Source organism: Microcebus murinus, chromosome 14 (assembly GCF_040939455.1).
Source record: "Microcebus murinus isolate Inina chromosome 14, M.murinus_Inina_mat1.0, whole genome shotgun sequence".
NCBI lineage: Eukaryota > Metazoa > Chordata > Mammalia > Primates > Cheirogaleidae > Microcebus > Microcebus murinus.
The window spans coordinates 71,455,330-71,469,649 of NC_134117.1; the positions used below are offsets into that span (position 1 = coordinate 71,455,330).

At 53.7% G+C, this 14,320-nt stretch overlaps 1 protein-coding gene across 6 annotated transcripts in view; it reads right to left on the reverse strand.

The window, feature by feature from the left end:
- The window catches only part of LOC142875570 (WD repeat- and FYVE domain-containing protein 4-like), a 303,723-nt gene that overhangs the window by 193,242 nt on the left and 96,161 nt on the right, over positions 1-14,320 (reverse strand). For all 6 annotated transcript variants that reach the window (XM_076010232.1, XM_076010230.1, XM_076010231.1 and 3 more), the window contains exons 14-19: positions 6,965-7,179; positions 5,829-5,923; positions 4,758-4,998; positions 4,363-4,439; positions 3,175-3,396; positions 1,896-2,074 (exon numbers count right to left, since the gene is read on the reverse strand). In XM_076010232.1, the coding sequence (XP_075866347.1) occupies positions 1,896-2,074; positions 3,175-3,396; positions 4,363-4,439; positions 4,758-4,998; positions 5,829-5,923; positions 6,965-7,179 (1,029 nt within the window). The remainder of the gene's footprint in view (positions 1-1,895; positions 2,075-3,174; positions 3,397-4,362; positions 4,440-4,757; positions 4,999-5,828; positions 5,924-6,964; positions 7,180-14,320) is intronic.

The following is a 14,320-nucleotide window of genomic DNA, read 5'->3' on the forward strand; positions in this document are numbered from 1 at the left end:
TCAGAACAGATAGATTACCATGTCTTTGAACTCTCCCCAAAATCATCATAAATAAGCTTGAATTCTATAATAAGTCACTCTTAATGCCTATGACCCCATAGAGTAAGATCTCTTTTGCTACAGAAAGCTTAAGAAATCTAACTTTTGTTATATAATATATTCATGTTCCTGAAGATCTTTGATTGGTGACCATAGACAATTCCTAGCAAGCAAAATATAACCCAACACACAGTGGCGTTTAATAAATATTTAATGAGGAAAGGAAGAAAGGAAGGGAGAGAAGGAAAGAGGGAAGGAGCGAGTGAGAGAGGAAGGACAGGCATTGCTAATGATTGGAGAAAAGAATAACTATATGTTTTGGAGGACCTGAATTTCTTATGCACCTACCAAAATCTTTCTGGTTACCACTACCTTTTTATGATAAGAGAATTTTACCAGAAAATAGTGTCAAATTCATCTTTGGGTGTTCTATACAATTTTGATTAATGATTCTCAGCCTGGGACAATTTTGCTTCCCAGGGGACATATGGCAATGCCTGAAGACATTTTCAGTGGTTACAACTGGGCGAGAGGGATGCTATGGCATCTAAGGGGGCCAGGATACTGCTAAACATCCTGATATGCATAGAACAGGCCACCAGGACAAGGAATTGTCCAGCCCCAAATGTCAATAGTGCCCACACTGACAGCCTAACTGCATGTCAGAATCACCTGGGAAATTTCAAAAATATTACTGAATTACCAAATTACCCAGCCCACAGAGATGCTGATATAACTGACCTGGGTGCAGCATGTGCAAGAGAACTTTCAAGAACCTTTACAGGTGACTCTAAAATGCAGCCCAGGTTGAGATACTCTCTCTGGAACCCGGTGAAAGTCCAGCTGTACCTGCCCTAAGTGGTCTTCCGGGCCCTCCGTTCTCTGGCTGCCTCGGGCCCCTGACCGTGGCTGCTGGTCCATGCCCACCAGCTCCTTTCTCCTAGTTGCCACTGCCTTGCACCTCAGCTGTCCCTAAATAACAGCAATGCGGAGTTTCCTCCAGCTGCATTCACATTCGGTTACCGTCTTCGTTGTTGCCACTCTAAATCTGGTGACATGTGTTGGCGTCTTTGCAAACTCTAGTGCCTAGCTCCTAAGTGTGGCGTGTAGACCAGCTGCACTGGCATCATCTGGGAGCTTCTTGGAAAAGCTGGACCTTAGGCCCTACCCAGGTCTCCCTGGGGAATGTGTCCCTTAAACTGTGAGAAGTTTTGGTTAGTTCATTCTTGGGCTTTCTATCTTCTTATGTGTACTTTTACAGGTTTGACCCCATGTCTTGACTCTGCCCTGATTGTGTGAACTTCAGTCCGTTTTTTTCTCTGGGGGCGGGGGGACAGAGTCTCACTCTGTTGCCTGGGCTACAGTGCCGTGGTGTTAGCCTAGCTCAGAACAACCTCAAACTCCTGGGCTCAAGAGATCCTTCTTCCTCAGCCTCCTGAGTAGCTGGGACTACAGGCATGTGCCACCATGCCCAGCTAATTTTTTCTATGTATTTTTAGTTGACCAGCTAATTTCTTTCTTTTCTTTTCTTTTTTTTTTTTTAGTAGAGATGGGGTCTCTCTCTTGCTCGGGCTGGTCTTGAATTCCTGAGCTCAAATGATCCGCCCATCTTGACCTCCCAGAGTGCTAGGATTACAGGCATGAGTGACCACACCTGGCCCCTTCAGCCCATTTTTTTAAAGATATTCTTTTCATGTGAGCCTGAGCTCAGCCAAGTATCTTAAACAACAGGGCAATTTAATTGATACCAACCCCACCAGCAAAAACAAAACAAAACAAACAAAACCAAGGCCACTCCAAGGTGGCAGCCAGGATGCAGGTTGTGGGGCAAGTGTAACTCGGAGGAACCCTCTCACCTTGGCTGAGCCAATACCCTGTCCATCCAGATAGGTGGAAATGGTACAATGCCTCTTCATTTCCTTGGTGACAACCACAGCCAAGTGATGCCACTGGCCACAAGTCAGGAGCTGGCTACACCTGACCAGTAGCTGGCGTCCTCCTGAGGGCTCAGAGTCATCCTCAGGTTCCATGACATCTGCAAGAAAGCGCAAACACTGGATCTCAGCACTCTGTTGTGCTGCAGCAACCCAGGAGCCCGGGGCGGGGGGGGGGGGGGCACGTCAGCCAGTGTGAGCTGTGCACCTGTGGGGCCGCGGCTAGCCCTCCTCTCGTAAACAGTGACAACAGCAGTGGCTGTCATTCCTTGAGTTCTCACTTTGTGTCAGACACTCTTGTAAGCACTGTCACAAGTAGCAACTCATTTAATTTTCATGACAACTCTGTGAAGCAGGTGCTACCATTATTCCCACTGTATCATCCTCAGCACAGAGAGGCTGGGCAACGTGCCCAGGGTCCTGCAGCTGGGATTCAAAGCCAGGAGCCAGGCTCCAGGGTCTGTCCCACACTAGAGACTGCAACCACAGTGACGCCCTTTGTAGGCCAAGTCTTGGAGGCGGGGGCCATACGCAGTCATGTTATGTGCCAAGGGTGCCAACCTGCCTTCATGCCTCCCAGGTGCTTTCCTATGAAATGGTGAGACTCTCAGGACCCAAAAGAGGAACAGGGGGCTGGGATACACTGGGCTTGGCCAACTCAGACAGGTGAGCTTGGAGAACGAGGCTGCTCCCTCAGGCAGAGCCAGGACGGGCGTCAGCACTGCTGAAGGAGGCCCGCCCAGGAGCACGGCAGCCTGCCACGCCAAGCACGGGCCGGCATCGTCGAGTTGAGCAGATGTGGACACGCCTGAGGCCGCATCGGCTCCAGCTGGGCGGTGTGTATCTCCACAAACATCGCTCAGGAGACAAGGCAACCTGTGCCCAGTGGGGCACAGCCCCAAGTCCCGTCGTGACCATTCTACCAGGGAGGAGTATCTGGAAAGTCACTGGGCACAACCTCTGAAGCCATGCCAAGGGCTGGGTTCTTGTCTGCTGACAGTTATAACCCCAGGGCCCAGGCCACAGTGGCACATAGCAAATATTTTAGACTTCCACCAGGTATGCAGCTCCAGGGAGCAATTTCAAAAGATGAGGAGAAACAGGAGGTCACCAGGCTTCTCATCATGCCTGTGTCAGGAGCTTCCAACTCAGCCCCTCTCACCAGAGTGGGCGGAAGCAGCCTGGGATCCCAGCACCTTACCCAGGGGCTGAAACTCTTTCTCTTCTGTAGACACAACCAAGGAGAGGTCGTCTGGGCAGAGGCTGACAGAGAAGCAGACGTAGGGCACCTTCGTCCTGGACAAGTGGCGCACCAGGGTCAGGAAGCGCAGCGGGTGGCCTTCGGAGGCGGCTCCGTGCCTGCTGACCAGGAACCAGCAGGAGAAGGTGAGGCCCCCGGGTGGAGGGAACGGTCTGGCGGAGCCTGGGGCAGGGACACAGCACCCGTCAGGCTGCCCCTGCCAGGAAGCACGTTTCGATCCCTGCGGCTCCAACCCAGCTCAGCTGTGGCACCTACATGTCCCTTCAGCCTCGTCTCCTCGTCTCCTCTCTACTATTCTGCACGGCTCTGTCAAGGGAGCACAGAGAGTGCCAGCATTCCTGAGATCCGTCACCACTTGGCCTGATCAGCGGATCTAGCGCCAGGCAGTGTGAGCCATGAGCAGAGGGCGTCGGCCACGCTCGGCTGACCCCCGAGTGGGGCAGGGCTCCACTCCAGGGGCAAGCCACGCCCTCCCATCCCATAACAGCGCAGCGATACAGACGGGGCCATTGTTCTCACAGAACCAGCGCTGTGTCCACAGGCTTGGCGCCACAGGCACATGGGAAGGTTTGCCCCACGCTGGCAGCCATGAAGGCAGTGGCTGCTCACGCCACCCTCCCGCAGAAACCCAGGCCCAGTTGTCACGACTGGGTGCTTGCACTGTCCTGCCCAGCGGGTTTTTAGCTGAGCACAGTGCTGTGCAAGGCATGCCAATGACCCAAAGTGGCCCCATGAGAGCCACCTGCTAAGGACTGGTCCCTTCTTGATGGCTGTCAGCACAATTCATTTTCCCCTCTAGAGGAATAAGGCATTTCTATAAGGCAGGCGACGTGTCCATATCAGGCCACACCAGTTACCAACCAAACGAATCCAACCCAGGCTCAGTCCATCAGTGCCAACTGAGCCCCAGCTGCGGCCGGGTCCTTGGAGGCACGATGAACAACACACCTTGCTCTGAGAGAGGCAGGGGCAACCTCAACAGCTGAAGGACAACTCACCTACAGATACTCAGGGCCAAAGGGAACTCCAGCGCTTTCTTGGGACACCAAGTGGAAATCTGCAATCGAGGCCACCTGAGGACTGACTCTTGGGGCGGGAGGGGGGCTAAAGCACCTGGGAAACACCTACCTGTCCCGATGCCTCCAGAGATGGAGTACTCGGTGCTGGTCCCCATAATCGTAGACAGGGTCGGAATAAACAAACAGCTGAAAACAGGAAAATGTCTGGGGTCACTGGCCTGCAAGCCGTCCTGTCACACCAGCACAGCCAGTGCGGGCCGCGGCATCCCTCTGCTCTGTCCTGCCACAGGGCCGCACCCCAACCTAGACCAAGAGGCCCCAGGAACAGAAAGCAGCTGGTGCTGGCAGGATGCCCCAGGGGGAGGAATCACACTCAGGTGGGACAGGCGGGGGGCGTTCCAGAACACAGCCACAGTGTGGGCAAGAAGGTCATGGCCCTCCACGGCTGGGGACGCACGGGGAAATTAACAAGGAGTATTTCAGATATATGAAAGCCTGCTGTACCCATAACCTTCCACAGTCATGTCAAATTCCACAAACGACGGAGCCAGGGCCGCCCTCTGAGGCTGCAGGTTGCGCGGGGAGGTCATGGAGATGAGGCTCAGTGCCGTCTGAAGGGCGGTGGTTGAATCCTGGGATGCCCCCAAGGACGGCAGGGCCTGTCCGGCTCCTGTCCAGCGCGGGCTGGCGTCCAGGGGCGCTGCTCCGCGTCCCTCAGCTGTGCCCGGCGGTGCAGTCTGTGACCCTAAGGCAGCAAACAGGAGAGGAGCTGGGGCCTTGCTCAAAGCCTTTCCGCGCCTTTTCCCACAATAGCCCCAACGGCCCTGCCACAGCCCCCGCGAGGGCTCCGCGGAGTCACTGGGCACTCCCTAAACACCAGAGACGGCGGCCCTACCCCCTTGCCTAAGCCCTCGCGGATTCTGATAGCAAGGAGCTGTGGTGTCAACCTGTTCACCTAGAAACTTCTCCCTTCCATTCCAGAACACCCCCCTTTTAACACAGCGCTCTCTGCGCTGTCTCTGCCTGGGGCTCTGTCCCCGCCACCGACCACGCAGGCTTTCTCCTCGAGAGCCCTCCGCTCCCACCTCTCCACCCCTGCTTCCCGGCCTTCTTACCTCAGCGTCCTGTGTGGTTTTACATCGAGGTGTCCACGGCTTTCTTTTCTTTTCAAGCTGGTCCCCTGTGCCAGCTTCCCCCAGGTGCCAGGCCTGGCCTAGAGTATCACCTACCTGCCTCTTGGCCTCCAGACACCCCGCCCCACCCTGAGCTGGCATCTGAGCAGAAGCCTCCACTGCACACCTCTGTCCAGTGCGGCGCCAGGTACTGCTCTGCCACCGTTCCAGGACCTGGGGCCCAAGGGGGTCACCTACCCTACTGGGGGAGGGGTGGGAAACCCTTCTTCCATATCTGGCCTTTCTCCAGGGACCACCAATTCCTGCGATTTTTCTCACTCGCTCCGTTGAGCAGCTAAACCATGTATAAATCTGTCTGCTTCCCCACTGCTGTGGCAGATTCCTCCCCAGGAATGCATATATTCTCTTTCACTCCCATCAGACTGCTCCTTCCTGCCCTCACCTGCACGCCCGGGGGTGCCTCCGTGCACATGAGATGAATTGAGGGTCTTGTTTGCAGCCGACAGAGGTGGGGGAATTCCAAGACGTAGAAACTGCCTGAATATGACATCCAAGAAGACAAAATGAATGTTCACAAGCAAAAGTTTTCTCCAGTTTCCTCCTGACCCCTTTTCCAGCTGCCCAGTGTGTGCAAACCCCCCCTCCTTCAACGTCTGCCAGGAATGCCCTTTCCAAAAGCTGCAGAGACAGGGTGTCCCTGTCCTGCCACCCAGACCAGAGAGCTGGCGAGTTTAGGAGCCTCAAGCTGGACCTTGTGATGCAAAGGAATTTGTCAAACAATAACTTGGTCCTACATTGTTTATACACTTCTAACAAATTTCCACTCAGTGCTATAAGCATGGTGGCCTCCTCTGGCAGCCCCCATGCCTGACCCTGGGTCCCGCGCCCACTGGCTGCAGGGGCTGTCTTGTGCCCTCTGCACTTGCTCCTGTGTGTAAGCAGCAGGGGGGCCCTGCAGTGCATGGCCCTCAGCACTGCGCCCAGCGGCAGGGAGACTCTTGCCCTCCCTCCTGCAGCCTTCCCTCCTGCCTTGTTGCTCCCTGCGCCTGCTCTCCATGCACCTTCCCTCCCTGCTGCAGCTCTCCGGGAATGCGGCTTCATGGAGGGGCCGCCAGCAGGAAAGCTCCTGCAGGATCCAGTGGTGCACTGCCCTGTCCCCGGTGCCAGGAGTCCCTGCAGCTGCCACCCTGGCCAGCTGCCCTCGGACAACCTCTCCAGGCCCGCCAGCCCCACCCTCCCTGCAGAGCCATGCTCGCCCGCCTCCGCCTCTCCCTGTGTGGTGAACTGCGCAGGCCTCAGGAGCAACTCAGCCTTTGCTTCCTCGAAGCCCCCACCCACCACGTGCCGTGGAGGGGCCGTGTCTGCTTCGTGGGCACCCGCACACTGCCTGGTACAGACCCAAGGCTGGCCCGTGCACTTCCAGCCTTGAATGCCAGGACAGGGCCATGCCCTGCAGAGGGATAGGCAGGGGACATCAGGACACTTGTCCTGGAGGCCCCTTTACTGCCCATGGTGCACTCCTCGCCCCACAAGGGCACACTTGCCAGGCTTGGCAGCGTTTAAGACGCAGCTTGGTACCTTAACACGTCCGGTTCAATGGCCTGGGAAGCGAGTTTTTCACAAATCCTGATGAGGCGTGAGTGCAGGGGGCTGCTGCGGGTGGACAGGGCCCTGTGGCAGGAGGTCACAAGGGTCCTGAGCATGCCGGCCTCACACACGACCTGGCGGCTCTTCTCCGATTTTACCAGGGACTGGATGTGACTGGCCAGGGAGCACTGGATCTCCTCAGAAAGCTGAGAGGGGACCAAAGCAAGCCGTGAGCCCTCAAGAACACAGCATCCTGCAGACGACAGTGATGGGCTCCCAGCTAGGCTGGGATTGGTCGTGGGCAAGGAGCCTCACCACCGAGGCCTGTGCCACTGCACCATCGGTCTCAGGTGTTCCTACACCGCCCACCTCACCTGCACGGGCAGCAGGGGAGGCCTGCCTCGGGGAGGACTTAGCCGCGGGGGTCAGTTGCTAACGCACTAGATGCTAAAAATGGAGGCTGCCCATCAGCAGGCCTGAGGCTGGGTCTGCCCTTTAGACAGGCTGTGTTTGACCCACACTATGTTCAAGCAGTTTATAAATTAATTGCTAACATTGAAAAGTCTGAAGATTTCATATAAAAATCCAGACTTGTGGCCCCCCTCAAAAAATGGGAAGACCTGGTCCTGCAGGCTTGCAGCTCCACAGAGAGGAGCAGTTGGTGCTGCATGGCAGCTGTGCCCTCTGGGGCACAACCCCCCAGCTGGCACCACTCCCGTAACAGTGCCCGCATTGGAGTCTGCGCCCCAGTGTAAAAGGCGGCCTCCGCCTGGAAGCATGAGCCTGAAGAAGAACCACCCACACGCACGCCGGCCAGGGCGGCTGCAGAGCTCACGCGATGCGCATCTGAGACCATTCCCAAGGTTGGCAGGCAGCGAAAGTCACAGCTCTGGGGAGAAGCCCTTGCTGAAGCCACTCTCAGCCCCAGGGGTCACCTCCCCCACCTACCCTGCCATCATCCTTTGTCTGTCCTGGGTCATACGCACCTTCTGTCACAGGGACAGCTATGCTCTCAGCTTACCCTCAATTAGGGTTCCAGCTACTTCGTTCTCTTTATGTCCTTTGAAGCACTTGGAACAGACGGCACAGAGTGGGCTCAGTGAGCATCAGAGCCAAATCCACACATTGTTTTCGCAATCATCCTTTCTTTGTAAAAAGAAAAGCCCTTGGAATTCTCAGCCCTCCACAGATGCATAAATGGTTTGGATGGGATCAGGATTCCTTTACAAAAACTCTTAGGACTGTCCACATTTTTTTATTGTTGGATAAGATGTCATCTTAAGTGAGAGGGACACAGGTTGGATCTTAATGGGATTTTCCTTGCTATCACGGATGCTACTAATGCCCGCACAGACCCCCTTCTGCAGGTGACAGTGCTCCCACCACTCTGCTCTGGAGGACTGCCCTGCCTGAGCGCTATGGACCCCTACATACACACATCTGTGCACACACACACCCCCACACACATACATGTGTGCTCACACATGCTTGCACACATATACACACACATGCACGTGCATATGTGCCCACACGCATCACATGCATACACCAGTCCGAGACCAATGAGGTCAGCACCCTTCAGACTGTGCAATTCATGCTTCGGAGCGCTTGTGGGCCGGGTCTAAAGCTGGACTTCAGCTGGCGGCACTCCTTGCCAGCTCCTTCCCCTTGCCCTGCTCCCCTTCTCCTGCGTCTCTCCCTCGACGAGTCCCACACACCTCCATCCCTGTCTGGGGCTCCACTTCCAGGGAACCCAACCTGAGGTGCCAGCAACCTTTTTGCATTCTATGCCTTTGCCCTAGTTTATGGTTCCAAGAAAAGAGATGTATGTATGACAACACAGAGGATGTCTAGCCCACCGAAGTCACGCCAGGAGGAACCTTAAGAGTACTGTGTGAGCACGCTCTGTGTAAGGAGGACTGGAGCCTGGTCTCTTCGAGTCGCGGACGCTGTTCCTCACACGCGCTTGGGAAAGCGTTCCTGGAGCCCTTCCTGCTTCCTTTCCTCCTCTCCTTCCTCAAGCAAGAACTAAGCGGCTCCGCAACATCAGCTTCTGTGTAAAGCTCCAGGTAATCAACAACGACTAAGACACTGTCCCTGCTCTCCAGGGATTCATGGACTAAAGGTGAGACAGCAGGCAGGTGGGACGTGCTCTAGCAGAACATTTACAGCGTCTGGGTGGTGACGGGGGACCTGCAGCCCCTCGACACTTCACGGAGCTTGTGCAGTGAGAAGGGACTTTGCGCCAGGCATTCACTGGCCCTGGGATGAGACTATTTCCTGGGTGTTTGGAATGGGCCAGACACTTCTCTAGGCATTTTGGCATTTAAGGGTTGTGCAGTCCCTGTCAGAAGCCTATGAGGAGGTACTATTACCCCATGCCCACTTTACAGATGAGGAAGCTGAGCCCAGAGCAGGGGCCAGAAGGCAAGGGCAGAACCTGCCTTTGACCCTGAACCGCATGCTCAGTGTGCCCTCGCTCCACCACCTCCTCTCTACACGGCAGTCACTGGAGGGGCTCCCTGCCCAGAGATGGTTTCTGTCACTAAGAGGCAGAGATAAATAAGACAGGGCTCTTCCACAGCTGCTCACACAGTTCGCAGCACATATGTTTCACAGATTAAAATGCACGGGGAAACATATTTACACTGCTTATCATCAGTTTCTAGATGTTTTCAAAAAATTGCATGGGTCACACAGCCCACGCCTGCATCCCCCACCTGCCTTCCAGACACATGGCTCTCCTAGCTCTGCTCAGACTGCTGTCACTCAGGGAGGCCCCGTCTCTAAGATGCCATCAGTAGCCCTTCTGATTAAAGCGGGGCGGGATATAGCTACTTAGGCTAGCTTTCCAGGGGCTCATCCCTCCCAGGCAGGATTTTCCCATTCCGAGTCGTCACCATTCTGCCGACATTGCCGCTGGCCTGAGCACGTGGTGTCACTGACGTGGAGGAGGGGCCTCACTCAGGGCAGATGGCCCCTCTCCCTGCAGATGTGGTACCTGCATGGCCAGCCTGTGCTGTGTAGCCCAACAGGGACCAGAAACCGAAAGTGGAAATGCCAAAACGAATTTGCACTAAACTATTCCAAACCCATCAATTTCACTCTTCCATGTGGGAATCCACCCCAATTCCTTGGCTCCTCCTTCAGACCTTTCTCCTTTCTTCTGATGCTTTGACTGTTCCTTCCCTCGTCCGCCCGAGCCCACACCTCTGCCTCCCTTCCCTCCAAACAGAAAAGGAACGTCCACCTCTTGCCTTGAACATCCCCTCTCAGAATTGGGATTATTTTATTTGGTAACTGTACTCCTTCAGTTTAGGGGGAGAGTTGAAATGCAGTCTGTAGGAACCAAGATGTAAAAATAACATCACAATGTATTATTAATAAGAATAAAAAAGAAATGTCTACAAACTCCAGTTTTTATTACCAGCACTTCACTTATTGCTTTGGGGACTTTTGGGGTTTTGGTTTGGGGTTGTTTCTTTTTTCCTATTTTTTTCTTATTCCTTTTTTGTTTTTTGCATCACAGCATCAATAAAATCTAAATATGAAAAAATAAAAGAAATGAAAAAAGAAAAGTTTACAAAAGGGAGAAATGCTGACCTTGTCTAACGACGCCACAGTCACTCCAAAACTGCTCAATACCCCATAATGGAGGAGGGAAATTGATCGTCCTCGTTATCACTGCAGCTCTGTCAATACCAATATTGCTTTGTTTTGAATAAAATGTGCTGTTTTTTTCAATGTCATTCCAGTAAAATGGTGTTTTAGTGAAAATATGAGCAGTAGCAGGAAACCAGTCTGGTTTCTCCCCCTACAAACGGATTGATTTTCCTAGCGCGTACTGCTTCCGACGCAGGAACAGGGACGGCGGTTCAATTAGGACTCGGTGGTCAGAGAACAGGCTCACCCGGCTGGACCCGCAGGCAAATTATCACAGAGCGATTTTCGGGGCAGCCTTAAGGAGAGTTCTGCTTTCTCCACTTAACCGTCTAGCCTTTCAGTCAGCCCTGGTGCAGCTGTGAATGCTTATTCTTATTTCTCTCTCTCTCTTTGCCCCACTTTCTCTCCTGGTCCAGATTAGCAAGACCCCAGAACCCAGTGAGGGCTGGGCGCCTCCAGAGAGGCCTGGGCGTTGGGCACCCCAGTGCCTGACACGTGTATCTGCTGGACCTTACCCACACCGTCCTGGCACCGATGTGAAACCCATCGGAGATGCCCAGTGTCCACTTCCCCCACTTGCTCTGAAAGAATTAGGGACTTCATTGAGCTATTCAAATTTGGGTTAGTTGTTTGTTCCCATTTGGTTGAAATGTTCTTTATTTGCTGATTTTGGAAGAGAGATGGCAGGCTTTATCAGTGAGCTCAACCTTTTAAGTTATGTTCTCAAGACTGTAAATGGGATGGCAGTGATAAACAGGGCCCACGGACATGCCTCACTTGACAAGTTCTTGTGGCCTTGCTATTACTTACTTGGAATTGTTCTCTTGTTATATGGGCATGAACCTTCCATTTTGCCATCCTCCTGCAGCCTGACACACTCGTTTGTGGTGCCCATATGGCTTTGAGAGTTTGTGACCTTAGTTGAGGTGTAAAAGAGTCTAAATCCCGTGGAATCAGTAGAGCCCATGTCTAAAGGGCCTGGATCCCTCGATGTACTTGGACAGGTTTGTAACTAAGATCAAGATGGATGTGGTAAATGACTTTTTCCTTTGGGTAAATCAAAAAGACACCTGCACTCAAATGTTTACTCCAGCACAATTCATAATTGCAAAGATGTGGAATCAGCCCAAGTGCCCATCAATTCATGAGTGGATTGACACAATAACAGTGTACACCACGGAATGCTACTCAGCCATAAAAAAGTTAACACCTTTTGCAACAATCTGAATAGAACTGGACATCATCCTCCTAAATGAAGTATCACAAGAATGGAAAAACAAATCCCACATGTGCTCCCTATTAAAGTGGAACTAACAGATCATCACTCATGTGCACAGATGGAAGTAAAACTCAACGGAAATCATGCAGGTGGGAGAGGCGGGAGGAGGGGATGGGTGAAATTATACCTAATGGGTACAGTATACATTATCTGAGTGATGGGCACCTTTACAACTTTGACTCAAGCAGTACAAAAGCAATCCATGTAACCGAACCATTTGTGCTCCCATAATATTCTGAAATAAATTTTAAAAAAATAAAAAAGAAAACAAAGATGCATATGGGTAAGTGGGACCTGCTCCAAATCTTCTGCTTCATTTACAAATTAAATGCATCTGATGGCCAACGCTTCAGGTAACAGGAGCCCAGGATCTCACTTTCCTAAAGTATTTCTCTCTCTCCAACGTTTCTTCCCACCCTCCCCTTTTGTCCACCCTGCCCTCCAGCCATGTGACACTCTCACCCTCTGCTGCCTATGCCATGCCCTTTTCCATTGACACCCAAAAATGGAAATGTCCTTGTCAATCTCACTCTTCACTGAGTTTCTACTTACTACTCAAGAGATAATCCACATGTCCTGTCACCCAAGAAACTTTTTCTGACTTGTGTAATGAGCACTGTGCCTGTACTGTAACCATGGTAAATGCCACACGATGGCTGCTTCCCTCTGTCTGCGTGTCCCCCGCCCCTCCGCACCACACAGCGCTGTGCCTGTCTGTAACCATGGTAAATGTCACACCATGGCTGCTTCCCTCTGTCTGTGTGTCCCCCTCCCCGCCCCACACAGCGCTGTGCCTGTCTGTAACCATGGTAAATGCCACACCATGGCTGCTTCCCTCTGTCTGTGTGTCCCCTACCCACCCCACACAGCACTGTGCCTGTACTGTAACCATGGTAAATGCCACACCATGGCTGCTTCCCTCTGTCTGCGTGTCCCCCGCCCCTCCGCACCACACAGTACTGTGCCTATACTGTAACCATGGTAAATGCCACACCATGGCTGCTTCCCTCTGTCTGCGTGTCCCCCTCCCCGCCCCACACAGCGCTGCGCCTGTCTGTAACCATGGTAAATGCCACACCATGGCTGCTTCCCTCTGTCTGCGTGTCCCCCGCCCCTCCGCACCACACAGCACTGTGCCTGTACTGTAACCATGGTAAATGCCACACCATGGCTGCTTCCCTCTGTCTGTGTGTCCCCCTGCCCGCCCCACACAGCACTGTGCCTGTACTGTAACCATGGTAAATGCCACACCATGGCTGCTTCCCTATGTCTGCGTGTCCCCTACCCACCCCACACAGCACTGTGCCTGTACTATAACCATGGTAAATGCCACACCATGGCTGCTTCCCTCTGTCTGCGTGTCCCCCGCCCCACCCCACACAGCACTGTGCCTGTACTGTAACCATGGTAAATGCCACACCATGGCTGCTTCCCCCTGTCTGCGTGTCCCTCTCCCCACACAACACAGCACTGTGCCTGTATGTAACCATGGTAAATGCCACACCATGGCTGCTTCCCTCTGTCTGTGTGTCCCCCTCCTCTCTGCACCACACAGCACTGTGCCTGCACTGTAACCATGGTAAATGCCACACCATGGCTGCTTCCCTCTGTCTGCGTGTCCCTCTCCCCACACCACACAGCACTGTGCCTGTACTGTAACCATGGTAAATGCCACACCATGGCTGCTTCCCTCTGTCTGCATGTCCCCCGCCCCACCCCACACAGCACTGTGCCTGTACTATAACCATGGTAAATGCCACACCATGGCTGCTTCCCTCTGTCTGCGTGTCCCCCGCCCCTCCCCACACAGTACTGTGCCTGTACTGTAACCATGGTAAATGCCACACCATGGCTGCTTCCCTCTGTCTGTGTGTCCCCTACCCACCCCACACAGCACTGTGCCTGTACTGTAACCATGGTAAATGCCACACCATGGCTCTTCCCTCTGTCTGTGTGTCCCCCTCCCCACCCCACACAGCACTGTGCCTGTACTGTAACCATGGTAAATGCCACACCATGGCTGCTTCCCCCTGTCTGTGTGTCCCCTACCCACCCCACACAGCACTGTGCCTGTACTGTAACCATGGTAAATGCCACACCATGGCTGCTTCCCTCTGTCTGTGTGTCCCCCTCCTCTCTGCACCACACAGCACTGTGCCTGTACTGTAACCATGGTAAATGCCACACCATGGCTGCTTCCCCCTGTCTGTGTGTCCCCTACCCACCCCACACAGCACTGTGCCTGTACTGTAACCATGGTAAATGCCACACCATGGCTGCTTCCCTCTGTCTGCATCTCCCCCTGCCCGCCCCACACAGCACTGTGCCTGTATGTAACCATGGTAAATGCCACACCATGGCTGCTTCCCTCTGTCTGGGTGTCCCCCGCCCCACCCCACACAGCA